Source organism: Hippoglossus stenolepis, chromosome 13 (genome assembly GCF_022539355.2).
Source record: "Hippoglossus stenolepis isolate QCI-W04-F060 chromosome 13, HSTE1.2, whole genome shotgun sequence".
Lineage (NCBI taxonomy): Eukaryota > Metazoa > Chordata > Actinopteri > Pleuronectiformes > Pleuronectidae > Hippoglossus > Hippoglossus stenolepis.
This window is the reverse complement of record NC_061495.1, coordinates 8535426-8555258: the sequence shown is the minus strand read 5'-3', so window position 1 is coordinate 8555258 and position 19833 is coordinate 8535426. Positions and strand designations below refer to the sequence as shown.

Sequence of the window (19833 nt, the reverse complement as noted above, 5' to 3'; positions counted from 1 at the left end):
GACGCGTCGTCCGTTCTTTATATAGAGTTTATGGTTTAAAATGAGCCACTGCCAAACATTTAGATAATGCCGAACCACGTCTGAATGACAGAAGGACATTATTGGAACATTAGGCCAGATGTTTGACTTAATGGGCGATTCCAGCAAAACTATTTGAAATAAAAATACACTCTCCCTCTAACCATAACTAATATGTGATCATGCAAATTGTTGTTATTTATTTAATTAATTTACAGATGTTGTGAGGTTTGGAGCCATTGAGAATGTATTCCACTATAATACATGCGGAGTTTTCAAAGACAATCACAATGGAAGCTGATTGAGTTGTAACCTCACATTAGTTCTTGTTTAACTGTGATGAACCTTTAGATAAATCTGAGAGAATTAAATAGTTCCAGTCGTGTGTTTTCTTTTTCTTTTTGTGCCTTAATGTTCGTAATTATGTTCTGGTGTCACCGTGGCCTTGGCCTCCACGGATCTAAATGATAACTTAATCTCCGCAATTCCTGTATTTGCTCAATTCTTTAAATAGTTTGAGAAAGAATAGTCTGCTGATGAACCAGTCAGCAGAACAACCTTTACATTTTCATTTAGCAGCAGTGAATTCACAGAGCTGTGACTGTAGAGAAGGAAATTCGTTCTGCCTGTTTACAGGATCATCATGAAAGTGGTCTGTGAGTCCTGTGAAGTTCAGACATCTCACTCTAATCAAAATGACTTCAAGCTATTGGATTAACACACTGCTGTTTTTTATTACTGCCTCAATGTTACATTGAAGGTGTTTCATTTACATGCTGTGTACAAGAGGAAAATAACGTTCTCGTTTCACCTTTTAATGCAGATCTGTGTTCCAGGACATTTTAGTTTCATTTCTGAGACAGAGAGGGAGGAGGAGGAGATATGTTGTTAAATTTTACATAAAGTGTATGGCTCACATGGGTTTTGTATAAATCATATAAGCCGGTTTACAGATATGACCTCCAGAGGATCTGCAGAGAATTTGGTCCGGACTATCTCTAGAGTTCTCCTTTCACACATGAACAACGCAGCAGGAGATTCTCTGCTCATACGTGTTCACAACAGCATCAAATCCCCCGGGGGGGTTCCGTTGAGGTGCAGCAGGCAGAGACAGGATGTAATCTAGTAATTCTGTGTTTTTGTTTACAACACATCAACATCTTATCACAAAAAGCGCTCTTGACATCTGTGTTTTCTACGTGTGTGACACCTCAGTTTCACTCGCAGATATTTGTATTCTTTTTATTTTTTCAATCTTGAGTCTCTGCGTCTCGAGTCTCTCATCATGTCTTTCTTATTTCTACATTTTGTAAGGTTTTCACCCTATTGATCAAAATTGCTCGATATTGGAAGTGTCGTCGGTTCATCATATGGTCCCTTGATCTCTAATCCTTATTATATTGTTTATTTCTTTCCTTATTGTTAATGCTATGAGCTGTAGTTTTGCCTGTGTGGTTTGATTCTGCTCGGTGCTCGGTGTTAAAGCTTTCATGAACTGCTTATATGGTTAGATGTCATGGATCGTAACTTTTAAGAGACTAATTAGCCACTGAGATATAACTCTACCTCTTTCTCTTTCTCCTCACACTATCTGCTCCATGTCGGATGTCTCTTTTTCTGCCACCTTCTTTGTTGTATTTTTCTTTAACTATCACCTGTTGAGCATGTGAGCGTTTTAAGAGCTGTCACACAACACTTCATGGAATCGAACTGTAGGTGCCACTATTCAAATTTCAAATCTTAGCACGTACTCAGTGTGAGGTTTGCGAAAATACCACGTATGAACTTCCAGTATAGGTGTTCGTGCATAAGCGTGAAAAGACATGTGGAAGTTTCTCTAAGTTCCCAATGAATCTTTTATTTTGAACTCCTACCTGCAAACACACAAACACACACACACACACACACACACGCTGGGGCCTGTATTCTTTCCTTGTAGAAACCTTATTTACAGACTTCTTTTGCAGTATATGCCACAAAAACATATTATTGCACATTTGAGGACGATCCCTTTGACTCATATGTCATCCAACCTGTTTTCCAGGTGTCAGTGGTACTTTAAGGCCAAGATGACCTCGGAGGAGAAGAGGAGGACCAGTTATCAGAATGGACACGGTGAGTCACATTAGTCCTTGTCTCTCCTTTTTCTCATGATAGTTTCAGGGATGGAGACATGAGAAGAATCAACAAGAATTGTTTATACAACCATTTTCCTTCATTTGTCTTTCACTCCTTAACTCTAAAACTGTTTTGTTTTTATCTATTCTCTTTTATGTTATGGTTTTCAATTATCTCTCCATCTGCCCCGCTCTCATGAACGTGATAATGACTTGAGGAAATTCTTCAAATTTGGCACTCACTTTCACTTGGACTACAAGATGAATTGATTATACATCACTGGTCAAAGGTCAAGATCACTCCGCGCTCACAAATTATGTTTTTGGCCATAACTCAAGAGTCAATGCACTATTTATTTATTTGGGCATTTTCTATCCAAAGTGTCAAAGGTCAACTTCCCTTTGACATCATAATGTTCTGCAAACCAAAAGCCTTCATAACCATCAGTTTTCTTGTGTAGCCCTTTGTAGTTTGTGTGCAAAGTGCTCTATCAATAATGTTATTAAAAAGGGAGATTTTGACGAAATTTCTTGGCCTCTCGGTGGAGGCATTAAACCGTGATGCAATTATTTATTTATTTATTCATTTATTTGGTTTCCTTACCTGTCTGCTACTGGGCTATTATAATTGTCTATCTCTATTTTCTGTCTTTTGTCTTTTAATGCCCATTCTTTCATCCCTGGTGTAAAAATAAAACACAGATTTAAATCGGAGCTCTAAGGTGAAAAAAAAATAACAAAGAGCACAGAAAACTGAACAATGAGGCGAAAATTGCAAGAGGAGAAACGGAGAGGATAGAGAAATGAGGGTCAGGTCGAGCGGGTCGAGGCAGAGGACAGAGAAAGATGAGGAATATTTTTAAGATGACGATTGGATCGAGGCTAGAGAGTCAGAAACAGACAGGGCAAAGGTAAGAGACAATATCAAATAAGTTTTTGAGAGTAGCTAACTAGCTGCCACACAGTTCACTGGGATTTAAGATACAGAAACACACACCTCTTGTTTAAAAAGTATTGGTCTGTCCCCCGTGTCCTGTCTCTGGACTCAGCGCTGAGTGTTGAGCAGATGCTCTGAGAGGGGAACAGGCTCCTCTGGGTTCCAGCATCAGAGACTGAAACTGATGCTGTTTTAGGTTTTGTGATACTGTATTGATCCCTAAAGGAGAAACAACACAGCTTTTGTCTAATGCTCCCCCAGCGTCCCTACCCCCCCCCCTTTTCACTGACTTGCTCATGGACACTTCAGCAGGGTGGATTATCTGCATTATTGAGGATCTAAACCCTGCTTGGCTCAACAAATGACAGAGAGGGAACAAGCTGCTGGTGTTTCTGCTCCGGAGCATGTGTGATTCTCAGAGAGACATTCAGGTCAACTACTGAGAAGATATTGAACTTCAGACGGGCTAACTTGTCTAATTGACTCCCAGCTCATAATCAATAGCGGTGGGGAAATGTGTCTCTACACGTCCATAACCATTTGTCTCAGGGGTCAAATCACTGTTTTTATGTGATGCCCTGTGACACACTGTTGAGAAAAAGTAGAACAAACCCATTAAACTGTCGTTTGGCTGTAAATCATGCGGACAACAGAAAGCACTTTTTGTGTTGTTGTTTTTTTCACATATATTTTTGGCAGTAGGGATTTTTAGTGGAGCTGAGTTTATCTCTGATGTTTCCCCACAGACCTATTAGATGAGCTTAAGTAGCCTTTTACTGAAGCCACCCATCTTATTCCTAATACCTTCATTTACTTTTATTTTACACAAGATGTTATTTAACACTATTCATTATATAGTGTAAAAATGGAAACTATGGAAACTGGCTTTTCATGCCCTCTCTACACAAAGAAGTCCAAGTTCTTATGTACACGTGTACAACCCCTGAAGAAAACACATTAAGGCGGTACAACATTATTAGGTTCGCGGGAGGTGTGTCCTTTGCAATTATCTTACTGTAGCTTTTAGTTTATTGGTTGATTTGACACTGCAGCTCGTCCGGTGTTCGATTCTCAGCTCTTCCAGTCCACAAGATGTCCTCGGGTCAACGAACCCCAAATTGCCCCTGATGGCTGTGCCGTGACGGGGATGTGTGAGTGACGTGGAAGCACTGTATTGATGTGTGTGTGTGAGTGGCTGAGAGTGAACTGTAGTGTAAAGCACTTTGAGTGTCTAAAAGCTATATACCCTCACACAGATTTCTAATCCTATGTGTTTCTTCTAAACCAAAGTGTGTCAGTGTTCCACATTCCCGGAGGTAAATGCAGGATTGCATCCTCAGGTGCAAGAGCTGATGCATTATCCGAGTTTCCCAGGGTCTTAAAAAGTCTGAATTTCAGGACCTAACAAGTCTTAAATATGTAAAAATATTATGTACTATTGACTTGGCTGTGGTTAAAACTATGGTTGTGGTCTCTGCATGTAATTTGAGCGATAACATGGCGTTTCAGTGGTTCTTCTGTACTGTTTAATTAGAGTAGTAGCAGTAAAAATGTAGCAGTTTATTAGAATTAGCAGAAGAGGTTTTAACTTTAAAACTCCTTTAAGTCTCCTTTAATTAATGATGAGACCTTAAAAAATGGTCATCTGAGCTGATTTTCCCTTTTATTCTGCTTATGGTTTAAATAAATGAAACAACACACTCTCACCCACTGTCTCTGTTATTCTCTTTCTATATCCCCAGTCCCTGTGCCAGGATTAAAGACCTATGTAGACCCTGATACATACGAGGACCCCACTCAGGCCGTCCATGAGTTCACCAAGGAGATCGACCCGTGCAGGATCCGCATCGAGAGGGTGATCGGAGCCGGTATATATACACACACACACACACACACACACACACACACACACACACAGTTACTTTCTCCTCCATGTGCCTCACAGATTCATGCTGCTTGCCTGTGGGCAGAAAGGGATCAGTTATGTTGGTTAGAATAACAACAACTTTAAATGTGCCAGAAGAGATGATCTATTTTCATTACACACATGTAATTGCTGTGAACCCCCTCTGCTCCATTGTACACACTAAAGACGATCCCTTTTCTCCATTTCCCTCTGTCTCACTGTCATCTTCTCTGCACAGACTGCAGGAATATTAAAGCTATAACAGCTTGAGAGAACAAAAGAAAGTGCAAGAATAGATTCAGAGCTTTTTTTAGAAGGTGAAAGAGAGAATGTTATGAACCAATCAGAAACAACAGTGCTGGTTTGGGGATGACAACACTGCCCCCAGGTGGCTAAATGTGCTGCCACATAGTGATGGTTTGGAGTGACAGTCTAATTGTGTGTGTGTGTGCGTGTGTGTGTCTGTGCGTGCACTCCAGGTGAGTTTGGCGAGGTGTGCAGCGGCCGCCTGAGAACGCCGGGGAAGAAGGAGATTGCTGTGGCCATTAAGACGCTGAAGGGAGGCTATGTGGACCGTCAGAGGCGGGACTTCTTGCGCGAGGCATCAATCATGGGCCAGTTTGACCACCCCAACATCATCAGGCTGGAGGGCGTCGTCACCAAAAGTAAGAGGCACTATGTAGATGAGCAAATACTGTTTATATGTTAATGACAAAGTTCAGTCTGTGATGCGTGGGACCTCAATGACCCCAATGTCACGACACATTTTTTGTGTTTCATTTTCCAAATCTGAGTTTTAATTAACTTCAAGTTGTTTGTACATCAGGCGCCTGCGTTTTCTGTTCCTGTGTCTGTTCATGTCTTGCATGTAGGACTCCAGTGACTCACAGAGACAAAGGAAACATCGGGGGATGCAGCACATTTGCAACTCTCCTTAAAAAAAGATAGCGACTAAATAAATATTCCCCACAATTTTGTTTTCTGGTGACGTCAAGTGCACTTTTCCCTTCAGACCAAAAGAGAGCAGGGGAGAGGTTTCGTAACCATCATATTTAAGCTCTGACCGACTGGTTTCCATAATGAAAATAATAAGAGTGATAGATGTATTGATGTAATTAATGATATCAGCACCAGTTAATAGTAGTAGTGATGATGGTGATTATCCGCAACATTCTTTATTAGTTTGGTTTTGATTAAAGTTACGGTTTGAGTTCGGGTAAATCTGAAAGTCAATGTAATGTCCCCAGAAGTAACCTGTGTGTGTGTGTGTGTGTGTGTGTGTTGTGTGTGTGTGTGTGTGTGTGTGTGTGTGTGTGTGTGTGTGTGTGTGTGTGTGTGTGAATTTGTTAACGAGCTCTGTTTCACGGGGCTCACCCGGTGCAACATATGGTTGTTTTTACAGGGGGTGTATAAAGTGAGACATCACTGTGAATATAAATGTGTCCCCTGAAGACTTTCAACACATCCCTAAATGCAGATAGAGGACACTTCTCAGCTCCCACTCCACTGACAAGGATTCCACTGATAAGGGGGTTTTAAAAGCGGATACCTTCATTATTATTGAAGCTGCTGATTATAGCTGTAACTGCAGCTTAATAGTCTGCAATCTCAATAGCGCTTCAGAAAACAAACAACCTTCCCACAAAAAACAGACATCCCCCCGGAAAGACGTCTGGTGGTAAAAGAATAAAAACATTTTGAGTCGACTGAATGTCTCCACTGAGACGCTGGAAGGATATTTTCTGAGTAACAGCTTCTATCAAACTCACTGGCTTCACTCCATCGTCAACGTACTGTATCTGGTCCTTTATATCGTCTTTAGCTTTTACATCAATGTAATCTCGTTAAAACAATAAACCTACAAACAAATGATTCTCCTCTAAATGGCAGAGTGTGAAATTTATTTTATAATTTAGATAATTGATTTGATTGAAACAATTACTCCAAGGTCCATTTACTTCACTGTTTTTGATGAGTTGTGGTTTGAACCTACAGAAACAGATACTAAGTAATCTTATGATTTGTAAGCGCTCCTATGATTCTATCAATAAATTCATCCATTCATCCCTGAGGGCCACAGAGGGGCCGGAGCAACAGCAGTGGCAAATGTGGGATACACCCTGCACAGGTCTTTTATCAAATAATAATGATAATAATAATAAACACAGATTATACATACATGCAACATGAGCGGGATATGTTAGTTTACTTTTTTATGCATGTTCCGTCAAAATAAAGTATTACTGTAAGTGCTGTCATACTCATTAGTATTAGTTTATCTTATCGTACATGTATTAGTAGTTCACCAACATTGAATTTTGAACTTTATTCACTGTTAAATATGACGAGCTTCAAAATCATTCGGCAAAATGATTGAATGTGGTTTGTTGAGTAAGAAGAAACCAGGATTACCAGGTTTAACATATCTGTGTTTATAAGAGAGGAAGTTATTAGAACAAACTATTTTGCATGGTTGCGTACACACACACACACACACACACACACACACACACACACACACACACACAACACAACACACACACTCGAATATATACCCCGAATCCTGTCAGCTTGACAGTGGGGCATCCTATAGAAAGGCTTTATTTCAGTGGAGCCGTCTGTTTGTCTTTCTCTCTGTCTCTCCATCTTCCATTTCCCTCCAGCTGTTGTTGTTCTTCAGAGACTAATTATGGGAAGTATTGTGCTGTGACTGACTGCTTTACCTGCACTGAAATAACAGGTGACACACTGGAGTCTGGTAAACAGGTGTGTTTGTTTGTGTCGGGGCGCTGCACCGCGCAACTTTAGATTGTATCCAGACCCCGCTAATTAGCTCAGGAAAGCCAAGCTTGATCACATCATTTCCTGTGCGTCCCTGCTGGATTTGTGTGCAGCGACAGAATCTGTACATTTAAGGATAAGATGGTAAGATTTTGATGGAAACAACAACAACAAGCAGATTGTGTCAGTTTTGTTAAGTGCTACAGTTCAGTGCAGGCTCTGCTCATCCATCCATCTGTACCTGTACCCTCTGTGTCATCTGCTCTCTTTAGACTATAGATCTGAAGACTACGTATTATGTTCTGGAAATTGTTCACCTCTGGAACTTCCCCACCTCGGAGAAAGAGCAGCACACAACAGCTTTTATTAACTTTTTGAATTGAAAGCAAACACGGTGACACATATGAACATATCACCTTTCTGTTTGTGGCGTTGACATTTAAACTAACGTTATGGTTGTTGTTTGTGTCTTTTACATCAATTAACATCCCTTGTGTCTGATTTTACATTAATTTCATCAAACCACACAGCGATGTAAAATCAGATCTATATTTGTATCTAGTAGCTCAAAGCCATTAAATTGGAATCAAATGCCTTTATTCTACAAAGGGTCCCTGCTTTCACACATTGTGCTGTAGCCCTGTGAAACAGGAGATACCCTGCATCCATTCAGATGTATGAAAGGAATCTTTTTTACAAATCTCTGTACTGACATTACAACACAACCTTTCATGTTCCCATTTGGGAGGCAGAGAGGTGGCTTGGTTTGCAATGGGGTGATACCGCCGTGTGACTGCACCACAGTGACACTTTTATTTCTGTTTCCAGCAGCTCAGAACAGTTTACAGCTCAGCGGCACACACGCCTGGACCCGCTGCCTCCCAGCTGTAAACCAGAGCTGCACCTGTTTCTAATGAATGTTTTATGTCGTAGATGGATTGAATGCGGAACAGCTCGCATCTCCAGGTAGAACATGTCGAGATGGAAGAAAGGGAATTAGGAATTCAGAAACTCCACTTGATGCATCAATCAGCTGCGCTTGGTCTCTCTCTCTCTCTCTCTCTCTCTCTCTCTCTCTCTCTCTCTCTCTCTCTCTCTCTCTCTCTCTCTCTCTCTCTCTCTCTTCTAACAGATAACCGAGTTTTTGTTCTTAATATATATATATATTCATAATATCTATTCTTTTATGTTATATTCCATATTTTCTCTTGTTTTGATCTGTGTTGTATTTTGTAAAGCTTGTTAAAATAAGTGCTCTAGAAATAATGGTTTATTGCTATTTATCAAGAAGTTTTTATTTTAGAGATTTTATTGACAAGTAGCCATTCACGTTTTAAGGTCAAATTTAAATATTTTTCACACAAAACCCAGCCTGAGGGCGTCTTTCATCCAAAAATATCAACCTCTGATACTTACTCTGACATATAGAGACCCGGACACTCTCTCATGAGCTTTTAACTGCACCTCATACTCTTATATTTATTAATGCCTGTGTCATCAAATGGCCTCCACATGATCTGTGGATCACATTATGCTGTTGGTGATGCATGAGTCTCTACAGACACACAACACAAAGAGAGAGCACTTGCTGAGCAGTGGTTCCCTCTGAGGAGCAGACTGACTGGGTTATTTATTTTCTCTGGGTTTTCCTGCTTGATCTCATATTTACAATTGCAAGAAAATAATCTTTGTAGAAATAATAAGTGTTTGTGTGTTTGCAGGCCGACCTGTGATGATTGTGGTGGAGTACGTGGAGAACGGATCACTGGACTCATTTCTGAGGGTGAGTGTTGAAGCGATCAAAGAACTCAACTGTGATTTACGTTTGTCTCTGGCCTCAGGGTTTTTTTTCTCCGGGAAATAACCACATGACAAGACCACTGATATAAAAAGACAAAAGAAAGCAAAACACATCAATGCCCGTGCCTCGGTCTGTACGAACAACAATATTTTGGCACGTCTGTGTTAGTCAGGTCATTATCAGGCCTTGCAGCCGGATAACGAGTTCACCCTCAGTCTCTGGCTGAGGTTTAATGACTCTGCGTTTAGCTGAGGCCCACAGACTGTAAACAGAGTATTCCACATTGTATTCTGTTTCTACACATCTAAAACTTGTTTTATTCCTTTGTTTTCGTCATTTTATCCGTCTTTTTCCCTCCGGTTGTTTATATTGTCTCTGCTTTTTGCAATGGCTCCCTCTCTGTCAGCTCATCCACCTCTCCCTCTCTCTCTCTCTCTCTCTCCACCCTGTCAGCAACATGACGGTCACTTCACTGTCATCCAGTTGGTCGGCATGCTGCGTGGCATCGCCTCGGGTATGAAGTACCTGTCAGACACGGGCTACGTTCACCGAGACCTGGCAGCGCGAAACATCCTGGTCAACAGCAACCTGGTGTGTAAAGTGTCCGACTTTGGCCTTTCCCGAGTGCTGGAGGACGACCCGGAGGCTGCGTACACCACAACGGTACACCCACTTATTGCACCCTCCGAAACCCTCCACAACTCAAATTCTTAAATATTTAAAATGTTGTACTTCGGTGGTACAACAGCAACATCTTGACCCAGTTAGGTTTTGCATTTGAGAGAAAACGTCAGTGGTAAAGGTGGGAAACTAGAACTAGAAAAAGCACAGGAGTTATAAGCACAGACAAGTCAATGGAAGTAAGGGTGCTGAGGGGGCTTTTGCACCCCCTACTGGTGAGGGACAGCAACTTAAATCAGTTTATTTCTGTATTTTGAAAGTAGCATATTATAACATCAACCCATTCTATTTTTTTTTTTTATAATATTTGATTTCATTTAAGAACATTCAGTGTAGTTGTCGCGGAGCCTATTTGATGCACAAATTTGACCTTGACAACGTTAGACGTGTAGGAACTGAGCGCATCATGGATTTCTATTGGGATTAGTGGGTAAATTGTGTAGACGGGATGTTCCAGTACCGACTGTTCATTTATCGTAGCCTCTCATTTATATTCTCAAAAATATTTGTGATGTTATTTTGTATGTATTTGCTGATTTTTTAATATATAAGTCTGCACCTAAAATGGTTCCTCATGCATCAAAACAACTTGCTTTTGTCTCAACTCTGCTGGAAAGCAAAGAAAATATTTGTACTGAGGCTACTGAGATGCTGAAGTAATATCAGAATTATTTAATTGATGCTGCACCTAATACACACAACAGTGGGTGTCACTAAGGGGGGGTTTACTCTTCAGGTTGTATCCACGAGGGTGTATTCATATTTGTGTGTGTCTTTGTTTTACATTGTGTGTTTGTGTGTGTGTGTGAACAGGGTGGTAAGATTCCAATCCGATGGACGGCCCCTGAGGCCATCTCATACAGGAAATTCTCCTCGGCCAGTGACGCGTGGAGTTACGGCATCGTCATGTGGGAAGTGATGTCGTATGGGGAACGGCCATATTGGGAGATGTCCAATCAGGACGTGAGTATTGTGGTCATTCATAATACAGTCGTGTCATATGAGATACAATTCATTTAACTTTTGACTCTTTGTGTTTGGACCCGATTTTCCTGTTTGCACTTTGAGTCCATGTTTTCTTGGTTTATTTTGAAGCCATTTTCCATGCGTCTCTTACTTTTCTTTCTGTCTTTGTCCTGTTTCTTGTCCTTGTGATTATCTGCACCTCCCAGTGTTAGTTCAGTTTCCCTGCAGCCTCCCTGGTGCATTCAGTCTCTCCGCTTCCACTCCTCTGTGTCAGTTTGTCTGTTTTCATTCCCCTTGGGTTTCTGTTTAGTTCAGTTCAACTTTGCAACCGATCGTTCCCCCAGTGTTTCCCTTGTTTCTAGTCCAATCAAATCAAACCAAATATACTTTGTGGTCCCCATGGAGAACTTTTTCCTGGTCCAAAGTGCTACAGCAGCTGCACAATAGTACATTGTGTAAACAAATAAAACCCAAACTAAGGACATTTCACAGAGACAGGTTCTGTTGTTTGCTGCTCGACCTTTAGTTTGGGATTTTCTGTCTTGGTTTGTTTGCCTTCCTGCCTTCCAGTGACTGTAAACCTGTTTATATAATTAAACACTTTACTCTGTTGCTCTTCCTTTTAAGTCCCTCATCTGCATTTGGGTCCTCACTTGTGTCAAACGAAACAGGTTTACTCATTATTAAATAATTAAATATTTCTATCTCCACTTCCTGTATCTGTAGTTTCAAATTAAAAGCATTATTCTCAGTCATATATTTGCATCTTTATGACATTGCAGCAGGAATGATAAAGTATATAAGAACAACCCTGGTTAACACAGATAGGAGAATAAAAAAGGATCCAAGTTGAATTTCATCAGAATAAAGGTCGACACGATAGCATCAGCAATGTCTTTGTTTATTTTTCATGCATAAATCCTATTCAATCAATCCAGTCAGTCTATTTAACTTGTATTTCCTATTTGTATTTTTTGGTTCTCTTCTAATCTCTCAGGTTTGCAATTTCCAGTGGAGAATATTAAATTTGTTTTTTGTTTTATCTATGAAGAGTTCACTTTTATATTTAGACTAAAAATATCACAAGCGACCTTAAAGAAAAGTTCAGTCTGTGTATGACATACTGTGTGTAACTGTAATAATGTAAACGCCTATTGAAGACATGATTTCTCTATAATGCTTCCAAGTTGTACTTAGTACATGATGCTCAGGCATAACAGTGCTTACCTAAACTTCTTTTGAAAATATATGAAGTACTGATGATTTGCATGACATTGTACATCCAATCATCAGTGAGAGATACGTCCTCAAGCTCTTTTTGTTCATCTTGGGTTTTTTCCTCCATAACCTGTCGCTGGCAAAACTAAACAGGGACCACAAGATAAGAATGAGCCCAAAGCAAGACATTGAGAAACATTAGAACATTATGCATTAAGCATTTGATCCTGGTTTAGACTTTTAAGTGGAAAGGTGGAGGCTTGGGGCGATGGATGCAGCATCAGTGTGAGGCAGCAATAAAGAAGCAGGGATCAGTGAGGAGGGCATCATATGTAAATGGGCCGCCTTCACGTGAGAGTGGCTGTGGGTGGTGTGTGACTTATTGGATAACAGCCGGAGTGGATGACGAGACGTGTCCTGTTTGAACCTACACAAGGCTTAATTTTAAGTTGTTGGGCCCCAACTGTAAATGTTGCCCACACGCCTTCTCTAACATCAACACTACAACACGCTTCAGGATTTGACTTCTCTTTTCACGCCCCTGCTCCGCTGAGTAAAATCCTTTTCTTTCTTTTTTTTTTAAACATTATATCTGTTAAGATTGTTGCCCTTCAATCTGATCCCCGGCTGTTTTCTCACATCAAAAACCCTTTCCTCTGAGAGAGAGCAGGTTCGGAACAGAGATCCAGCAGAAGGATGAAAAAGATGAGCGAGAGCGGTAAAGGTCAGAGGTTCAGACGACTGCGGTCCAGTAGAGGGGGGAGTTTAAAGCTGAGGATTCAGTGCGGCTGAGCAACCCGCTGATCCGTGAGCTGTGGTCAGGGATTGGAGGGGGGCATGCAGGAATCAGATCCATCCCTCTCTCCACTGAGTGTGAAAGCTCCGCCGTAATCCCCTTACACACAGACTTGTGCACATCTACACACACACACACACACACACGCACACACATGCACTAAGGTCCCAGGGTTTGGGGAGGATTTGGGAATTGCTTAGATGTTCTTTCCATAGCAAAAGGGCGGCCAAGCTGCAAAACCCACCTAACACCATTTCATCCTGGTCAGCCACTTACCACTGCACCCTACAAAGAAACATGGAGCTCTACTCTCACACGGAACCCCAGGTGGGACTGCATGGGGATGTTCTGTAGGGAGGCTTATACATATCAGCTCTGATTCATCCTGGCAAACTGATTGATCCAGTCCAGACCATAGACTGTAAATACAGATGGACGACCTGTCTCCACTTCCTCCCACTATCCTGAAATGAAGCCAAAATATTCTGGATACAAACTCTGTGCTTGTAGCCATTTCTGCACTGTAGTGATTGGGGAATGGAGCCGAGATAGTGACGTCCCATCCATACACAGAATCAATCAATCTCAGGCCAGTCTCAGCTGTCAATCATGACGTTTCACCTCGTTTTTAAAACACCAAATAACTAATCAAAACCAAAATAAATACTTAAACATACATCTCTGCGATAAGAACTACCTAAAATCACAAAAACTATCTTAGGGAAAAATGTATTCGATATGTTCTTTGACTTTTTGGTTTTGTCAATGTCCCATTCACTATCATGGATGAGGCAGGATTTTTGACCTGTACTGGAGCCAGCCACTAGATGGGGATCAAGATGCTTTGGCTTTTACTTTTGGGGAGCTGTCATGTCGACCATCTTTATATACAGTCTATGGTCAAGACCAGGTTTGAACAGAAGTTATAGATCAAGTTCAAACATATTTGTTCTAAACTGGACATCGAACACCCAAGGAGAAGGTTGTGGGCAATCAAAGTTAATAAAAGTGATCATCTGTTTATGTATTCATCCGTTATTTGTCTGATTTATGACATCGGATCAAGCAAATAATCATTATTTTTGCTGCAGACTTACAACTGGTCATTAATTATTAAATATTCCATGATCTTATAGTCATTCTTCGGTTTGTAGCCATGGCAGCACTATTTGTCAGCAACAAATCAAACTACAGAGGTGAATATGATGAATAATTCACCTGCCTAACATTAGCATGTTGGCATTACCATTGTGAACAATGGTTTATTGTGTTTCTCTGCTGTGCTGCAGCCTTCACAGAGAAACAGCTTTTTAAACTGGCTCTGAGCCGACTGGTTATGAAACTCAGTAGATATCTCAACCATTTCTCAAGCCGTCAACATTTTGGACTTCACTGTTTATAACATCCAACTGTTTCTGCAGGTGATCCTGTCCATTGAAGAGGGCTACCGGCTGCCGGCGCCGATGGGCTGCCCTGTGGCGCTGCACCAGCTGATGCTGCACTGCTGGCAGAAGGAGAGGAGTCATCGGCCCAAGTTCACCGACGTTGTGTCCTTCTTGGATAAACTGATCCGCAACCCCAGCAGCCTGCTGCCGCTGGTGGAGGACATTCAGAGGTACAGCACTGAGTGTTTCTATCTCTGTGAATGCAGTGTAGGGTCATTTGAGTGGAGGTGACCAGGGAGCATATTTCTTTTCAAGAAACTTAGTTTACCCCTGAACAGGACAATAAAAACTGAGCTGTAACAGGACATCTCTCCTTAAGGCAAAGATCACATGACTGTTGTTGGTTAAGAGGGTTGATAAATGCTTTTACTCCTACGCCTAAAAAGGATGTGTCACTCTGAGAACTTTGTCAGTCACATCACTTATCCAACTCTGAGATGCTTTAATAACAATAAACCCAATCTGACATTTCTTCTGCATCAGTCTACCAGAGTCTCCGGGGGAGGAAATGGACTACCCGATGTTCATCTCCGTCAGCGACTGGCTGGACTCCATCAAGATGAGTCAGTACAATAGCAGTTTCATGGCGGCAGGCTACAACTCATTGGATTCTGTGGCCAGGATGAGTATTGAGTGAGTCGAGATGTCTACATATAACCATTATTTGATGGCAGGAAACCGAACATTAATAACAAGGAGCTTGTTTCAAAGTGGGGGTGTAAGGAGAGAGGGAGGGAGGGTGTAATGAAAGAGGCTATGTAGATGAGTTATGGGAATGTTTTTGATCTGAAGTGTGTGATTCAATCACTGAAGCAGCCCTTTAATTATTCAGATGCTTCAGTTATATTTCATTAAGGTCACTTGATCAGCTCTGCGTGGGTTCTTGCATACAGACAGTGCTATGTCTCAAATCTGATTTCATTAGATGTAGAACACTGTGCACACTGTATACTCACATAGTGCATGTTTGAAATCAGACTCAGCTGATGTTCACTCACCTGCAATGATGATCACAACATTAGGACAGTGATGTCGCCTGCTAAATGATCTACTTGAGATGTTTTGGATGTCATGTCGTCCATTTTTAAATACAGCCATGGTTTGAACATACGTTTGTGGTCCCTCCACTTCTGCCACAGACAAGTTGGCGACAGTTGCTGGTCAAGAAGCATCCAATGTTTCAAACTCATCTTTTAGAACTTTTTAAATGCACCACATGGATACTTACAGTGCACTGCTTGTTGTCAGTGTGAATGCACCTGTGTGAATATGAAAGTATGAGAATTGAGTCACAGCTTTATTCTCTGCACTAAGTCTTAACCATATGATGACGTATGAAGCTGGATGACAGGACAGCTGCCCAAAAGTGAAGCCAAAGCATCTCAATAGCCCACCTGGTGGCAGGCTGCACGATAGGTCATAGTAGACTCATAGTAGAGTCCTCACAAGTATAATTAAAGCGTTTTGTGTCCTCCTGTGTTTGTGTTTCTCCTCTGGACCTAGAGATGTGAGGCGTACAGGCGTGGACCTGATCGGCCACCAGAGGCGGATCATCAGCAGCTTACAGACGCTTCGCCTTCAGCTGCTGCACGAACAGGAGAAAGGTTTCCATGTATGAGGACGACCATGAACACAAGCTGGGACGGATGGACAGGTGGACCGGACGGAAGTGAAGTCTAGACCGTAGTAGAGACAGTCTCCAGCCTGTGCCTGAGTCTCAGCCCCCTCGTACAGGAGGTCATTGGACAGACTTAGCACAGCAGACAGCCCCCGTGGTCTCCCTCACGTCCAGTAGTACCAGACTTTTTTTCTACTACACACCCCCTCTCCCAGTAAACCTGGTCCCGGTGTGCCGGACTGATCCAGCCTGACAGACTCTACAGACTGACCCAGGCCCTCACTTAGGGGAATGTAATGCCTTGTTGCAGCAGCAGTACTTTGTGTGGAGCAACAATATCTAGAGATGTAGATTTGCAAACATAATCTACTGAATATTTTGACTTTTGTTTCCTCTTTTCTCGCTCTGAGTTTTGTGCTCTTGTAGCTGCTATCAGGTGTGCAATCGAAACATTTTGTCTTTTGAGAAAAAAAAAAAAATACCCTCAGTATCTTCTATTTTGGAGTTTAAAGATTTATCACAGTTTATTTATTATTCGTTCCCCCGCTCCCCCAGAGAATATCGTACGCTAATACTTGAAGAAAGAAGCAAGTTATGGAGATGTCTTGAATGTTTTAAAAGTGTATAGACAATTAATCGATAATTATTATCATAACCTAATATCTATATATGTGCAGTCCTGTATGTGAAAGCCCTAGTAAATCTGGATATTATTGAAAAAAATTATTTATTTAAGATTTTTTTTAATCCAAGTCAGCAATACAGTGTTATGCAGTCACCTCAGTATCTCAGCGAGATATGAACAGTGCAATGAGACAACTCTTGTTGACATGTAAACAAACACGAGGCTCACGCGCCCTCGCCGTCCACCTGTTTTTATCCTCACGCTTATAAGCTCGCAGAACCGGATCCGTTGCCTTCAGATAAATAACCATACAAGTCTAATTTTTTTTTAGCAGTTCTCACAGTTGTGTGATCAGCCTGATTGTTTTTCTTTTGTTTCTCTTTTGGATTGTGAATGTTATACGTTGCCTGAAAGTACACACATCTCCACTGTCTTAACATATGAATGTTCACGGATCTTAGATACTGTACAGGTTAGGAGGTGTCTTCTGGAAAAGTAAAATGTACTTAGATTGGTTTTTCAGGATTCCCTTTCATGCACATTCATCGTTTCGTGCTTCCGGGACAAAGTTGAACCAAGAATGTCCGAGCGGGTAGATCCATCTCAGGTGTAAAAGCTGCCGGGTGGATTCGAGCGAATGCGACGTCTACTCCAGTCCGTGCTAACGTTGTGGTCGTGTTAAAGGTTGTGCCGTTTGTGGCAGTTTGAGGAAAATCTGTGTAGAATAAGCGTAATCCTAAATGGAAATCTGCAGTAGATGATGTCAGACGTATTCAGATGTTTCTGCCATTGAAGTCTTTTCTTCTTTTTTTCGTCGTCTTAAATCAATGGTGAACAGGAAGCAGAATATCAGAAGAAGCTAAAGCCTGATTGGTCGAAAGCAGCGAGGGAAGACGGCATCATTTGTTTGATGTGATAAGGAAGGAGTTGTCCGGTTAAAGGACTTTCAGGAAGGAAGAGACAGAATAAGTGTCAACAGCAGCATCACAACTCTTCATGTGTCATTCTAACATCAACAGTAACACACACACACACACACACACACATAATGACATACACACACTGAATGCCTTACAGTTCGCAAGACGGAAACGCTTTAGAGTAGAACATAAGTGCAGTCACAGGACCTAGCCATTAGTTTGAGTTGTTATCCATGTTAAAGAGAGCGGCCGCTCGTCTACAGCTGTGGTTTCTAAGACAAACTGGGTGATTCAAGTCAAAGGCAAAGTGGATCCAGAGATCTGTGCCACAGTCCCTCATCCATCCAGGCCGCCAGCAGCAGGAAGGTGCACGCGCACACATCCCAGCACGTGGACATATTTGTACACACCACGCCCACCGTCACCACCCCCTCTGCAGAATAACGGAGAATATCAGATGCTGTTTGTTTAGCATGTTCTACTGCTGAGCAATGTTAGAACGTTCTTTTGTACAAAGTACAAGTAAACTTATAATTCTTGTATCTTATTTTTCTATGATTTCCAAAGAGATGTTGTAGATCTTGCACACTGTAAGAGGCAGTTACAGCGAATATTTATTTGCAAATAAAGATGAACAGTTCTGGTGGTTGACTGCTCATTTAATTTGGTTTCGATTATTTCTTTCTTTTCTTTTTTTTTAAATCTGGGGCCGAGCAAAGACAATCGAAAGCGACATTGATTCAGTGGAAGAAATACTATCTTATATCTCTCAGGCTGTGAAACACTGTTGTTTTAGTGGAGGAGAAACTTGAAGAACTTTAACATTTCATCACAGAGACAGAGTCAACGCTGCAACCAGGGCTCAACTCACCTCACTGTTGGCAGATGTCCGCTCAGAATATACATATATATAAATATATATATCATATATGAAAATGTCTTCATATGACACTTTTTAAAAGACATGTTTTAATTTTTTCTTCCCAGAGATATGAAAAAACAAAATCTAACAATATTATTGTCACATGTATTTAACTGTGTTTAAAATGAAGCTCAATCAGGGAGACTTTCTTTAAGTCTCCTTCATTCACAACTCTTCCCCCTTCCTGCCTCTTCTAATCAGCTGACTCTTGAATGAGTATGGTAATCCACTCAGATTTTCCCATAATCTTCTTCAGCCAATCATGTCGTTGCTGACAACTTTCAATGTGTTGTTCTCTCTGCCAGCTGTCATTTCAGTGATTCGCTGTGTCCCTCGTTCTCCTCAGTTGCCTCCAGTCTCCACCTCAAGAGCCCTGGTCGAGTCCATTTGAGTTCACTCATCTCATTCAGCTCCTCAACATTTTCTAGATCCCATCAACCACCACCAGTATCTAGACCCTGGCAGGTTTCCTATAGTATGCAGCCTTGCCCCCTTTCAACTTTGATCACATCACAAAGGGTCTAAGCACCAATTACACTCATTTATATCACATCACTTTCAATTCTCACTGTGCACGGTAATACATTTAGTTACTTCTGTCTTATTCTTCAACAGGAAATTTACATAAGCACACGTAACTAATCACCAAGAGATGGCGCTGTTGGACCAGTGAGTATCTCCAGAGCTGCCATGTGATGAGGCTAAATTCAGTTCTTCTCATTATAATGCAGTTTTAACTTTAGATATTTAATTCAAAGACAGATGTCTTGATTATTATGTTGTCATGTGAGTTTATTGTGACCATGATCCCTTTTTCAGATTTTGACAATTGGAAATGTATCTTGGAATGTTGCTGCTTATTTGTTGTAATTTACAACAACGCTACCATCTGTAACAGATGGATTGAGTCAGATAGTAGAACAACAGATTGACGCACTTTTGTTTTTTATTTAACTTCAGAAGATGCCGAAGCTGCTGCTGCTTTTTGTTTGTATGTGCCTTCAAGGGGCCGATATAAGAGGGGCCCCCTCTGACAGGAAATGTGCTTTAAAGTAATAAATCCAATGCATTAGGATTGGAGG

At 41.3% G+C, this 19833-nt stretch overlaps 1 protein-coding gene across 1 annotated transcript in view; it reads left to right on the top strand.

Moving 5' to 3' along the window:
* The window catches only part of LOC118120443 (ephrin type-A receptor 6), a 155724-nt gene extending 137232 nt beyond the window's left edge, over positions 1-18492 (top strand). The window contains exons 9-17 of the mRNA XM_035175374.2: positions 2063-2133; positions 4815-4940; positions 5458-5643; positions 9481-9542; positions 10014-10223; positions 11055-11204; positions 14643-14836; positions 15150-15299; positions 16170-18492. Of these exons, the coding sequence (XP_035031265.2) occupies positions 2063-2133; positions 4815-4940; positions 5458-5643; positions 9481-9542; positions 10014-10223; positions 11055-11204; positions 14643-14836; positions 15150-15299; positions 16170-16284 (1264 nt within the window). The 3' untranslated portion in view covers positions 16285-18492. The remainder of the gene's footprint in view (positions 1-2062; positions 2134-4814; positions 4941-5457; positions 5644-9480; positions 9543-10013; positions 10224-11054; positions 11205-14642; positions 14837-15149; positions 15300-16169) is intronic.
* The last annotated feature ends 1341 nt before the right edge of the window (positions 18493-19833 follow it).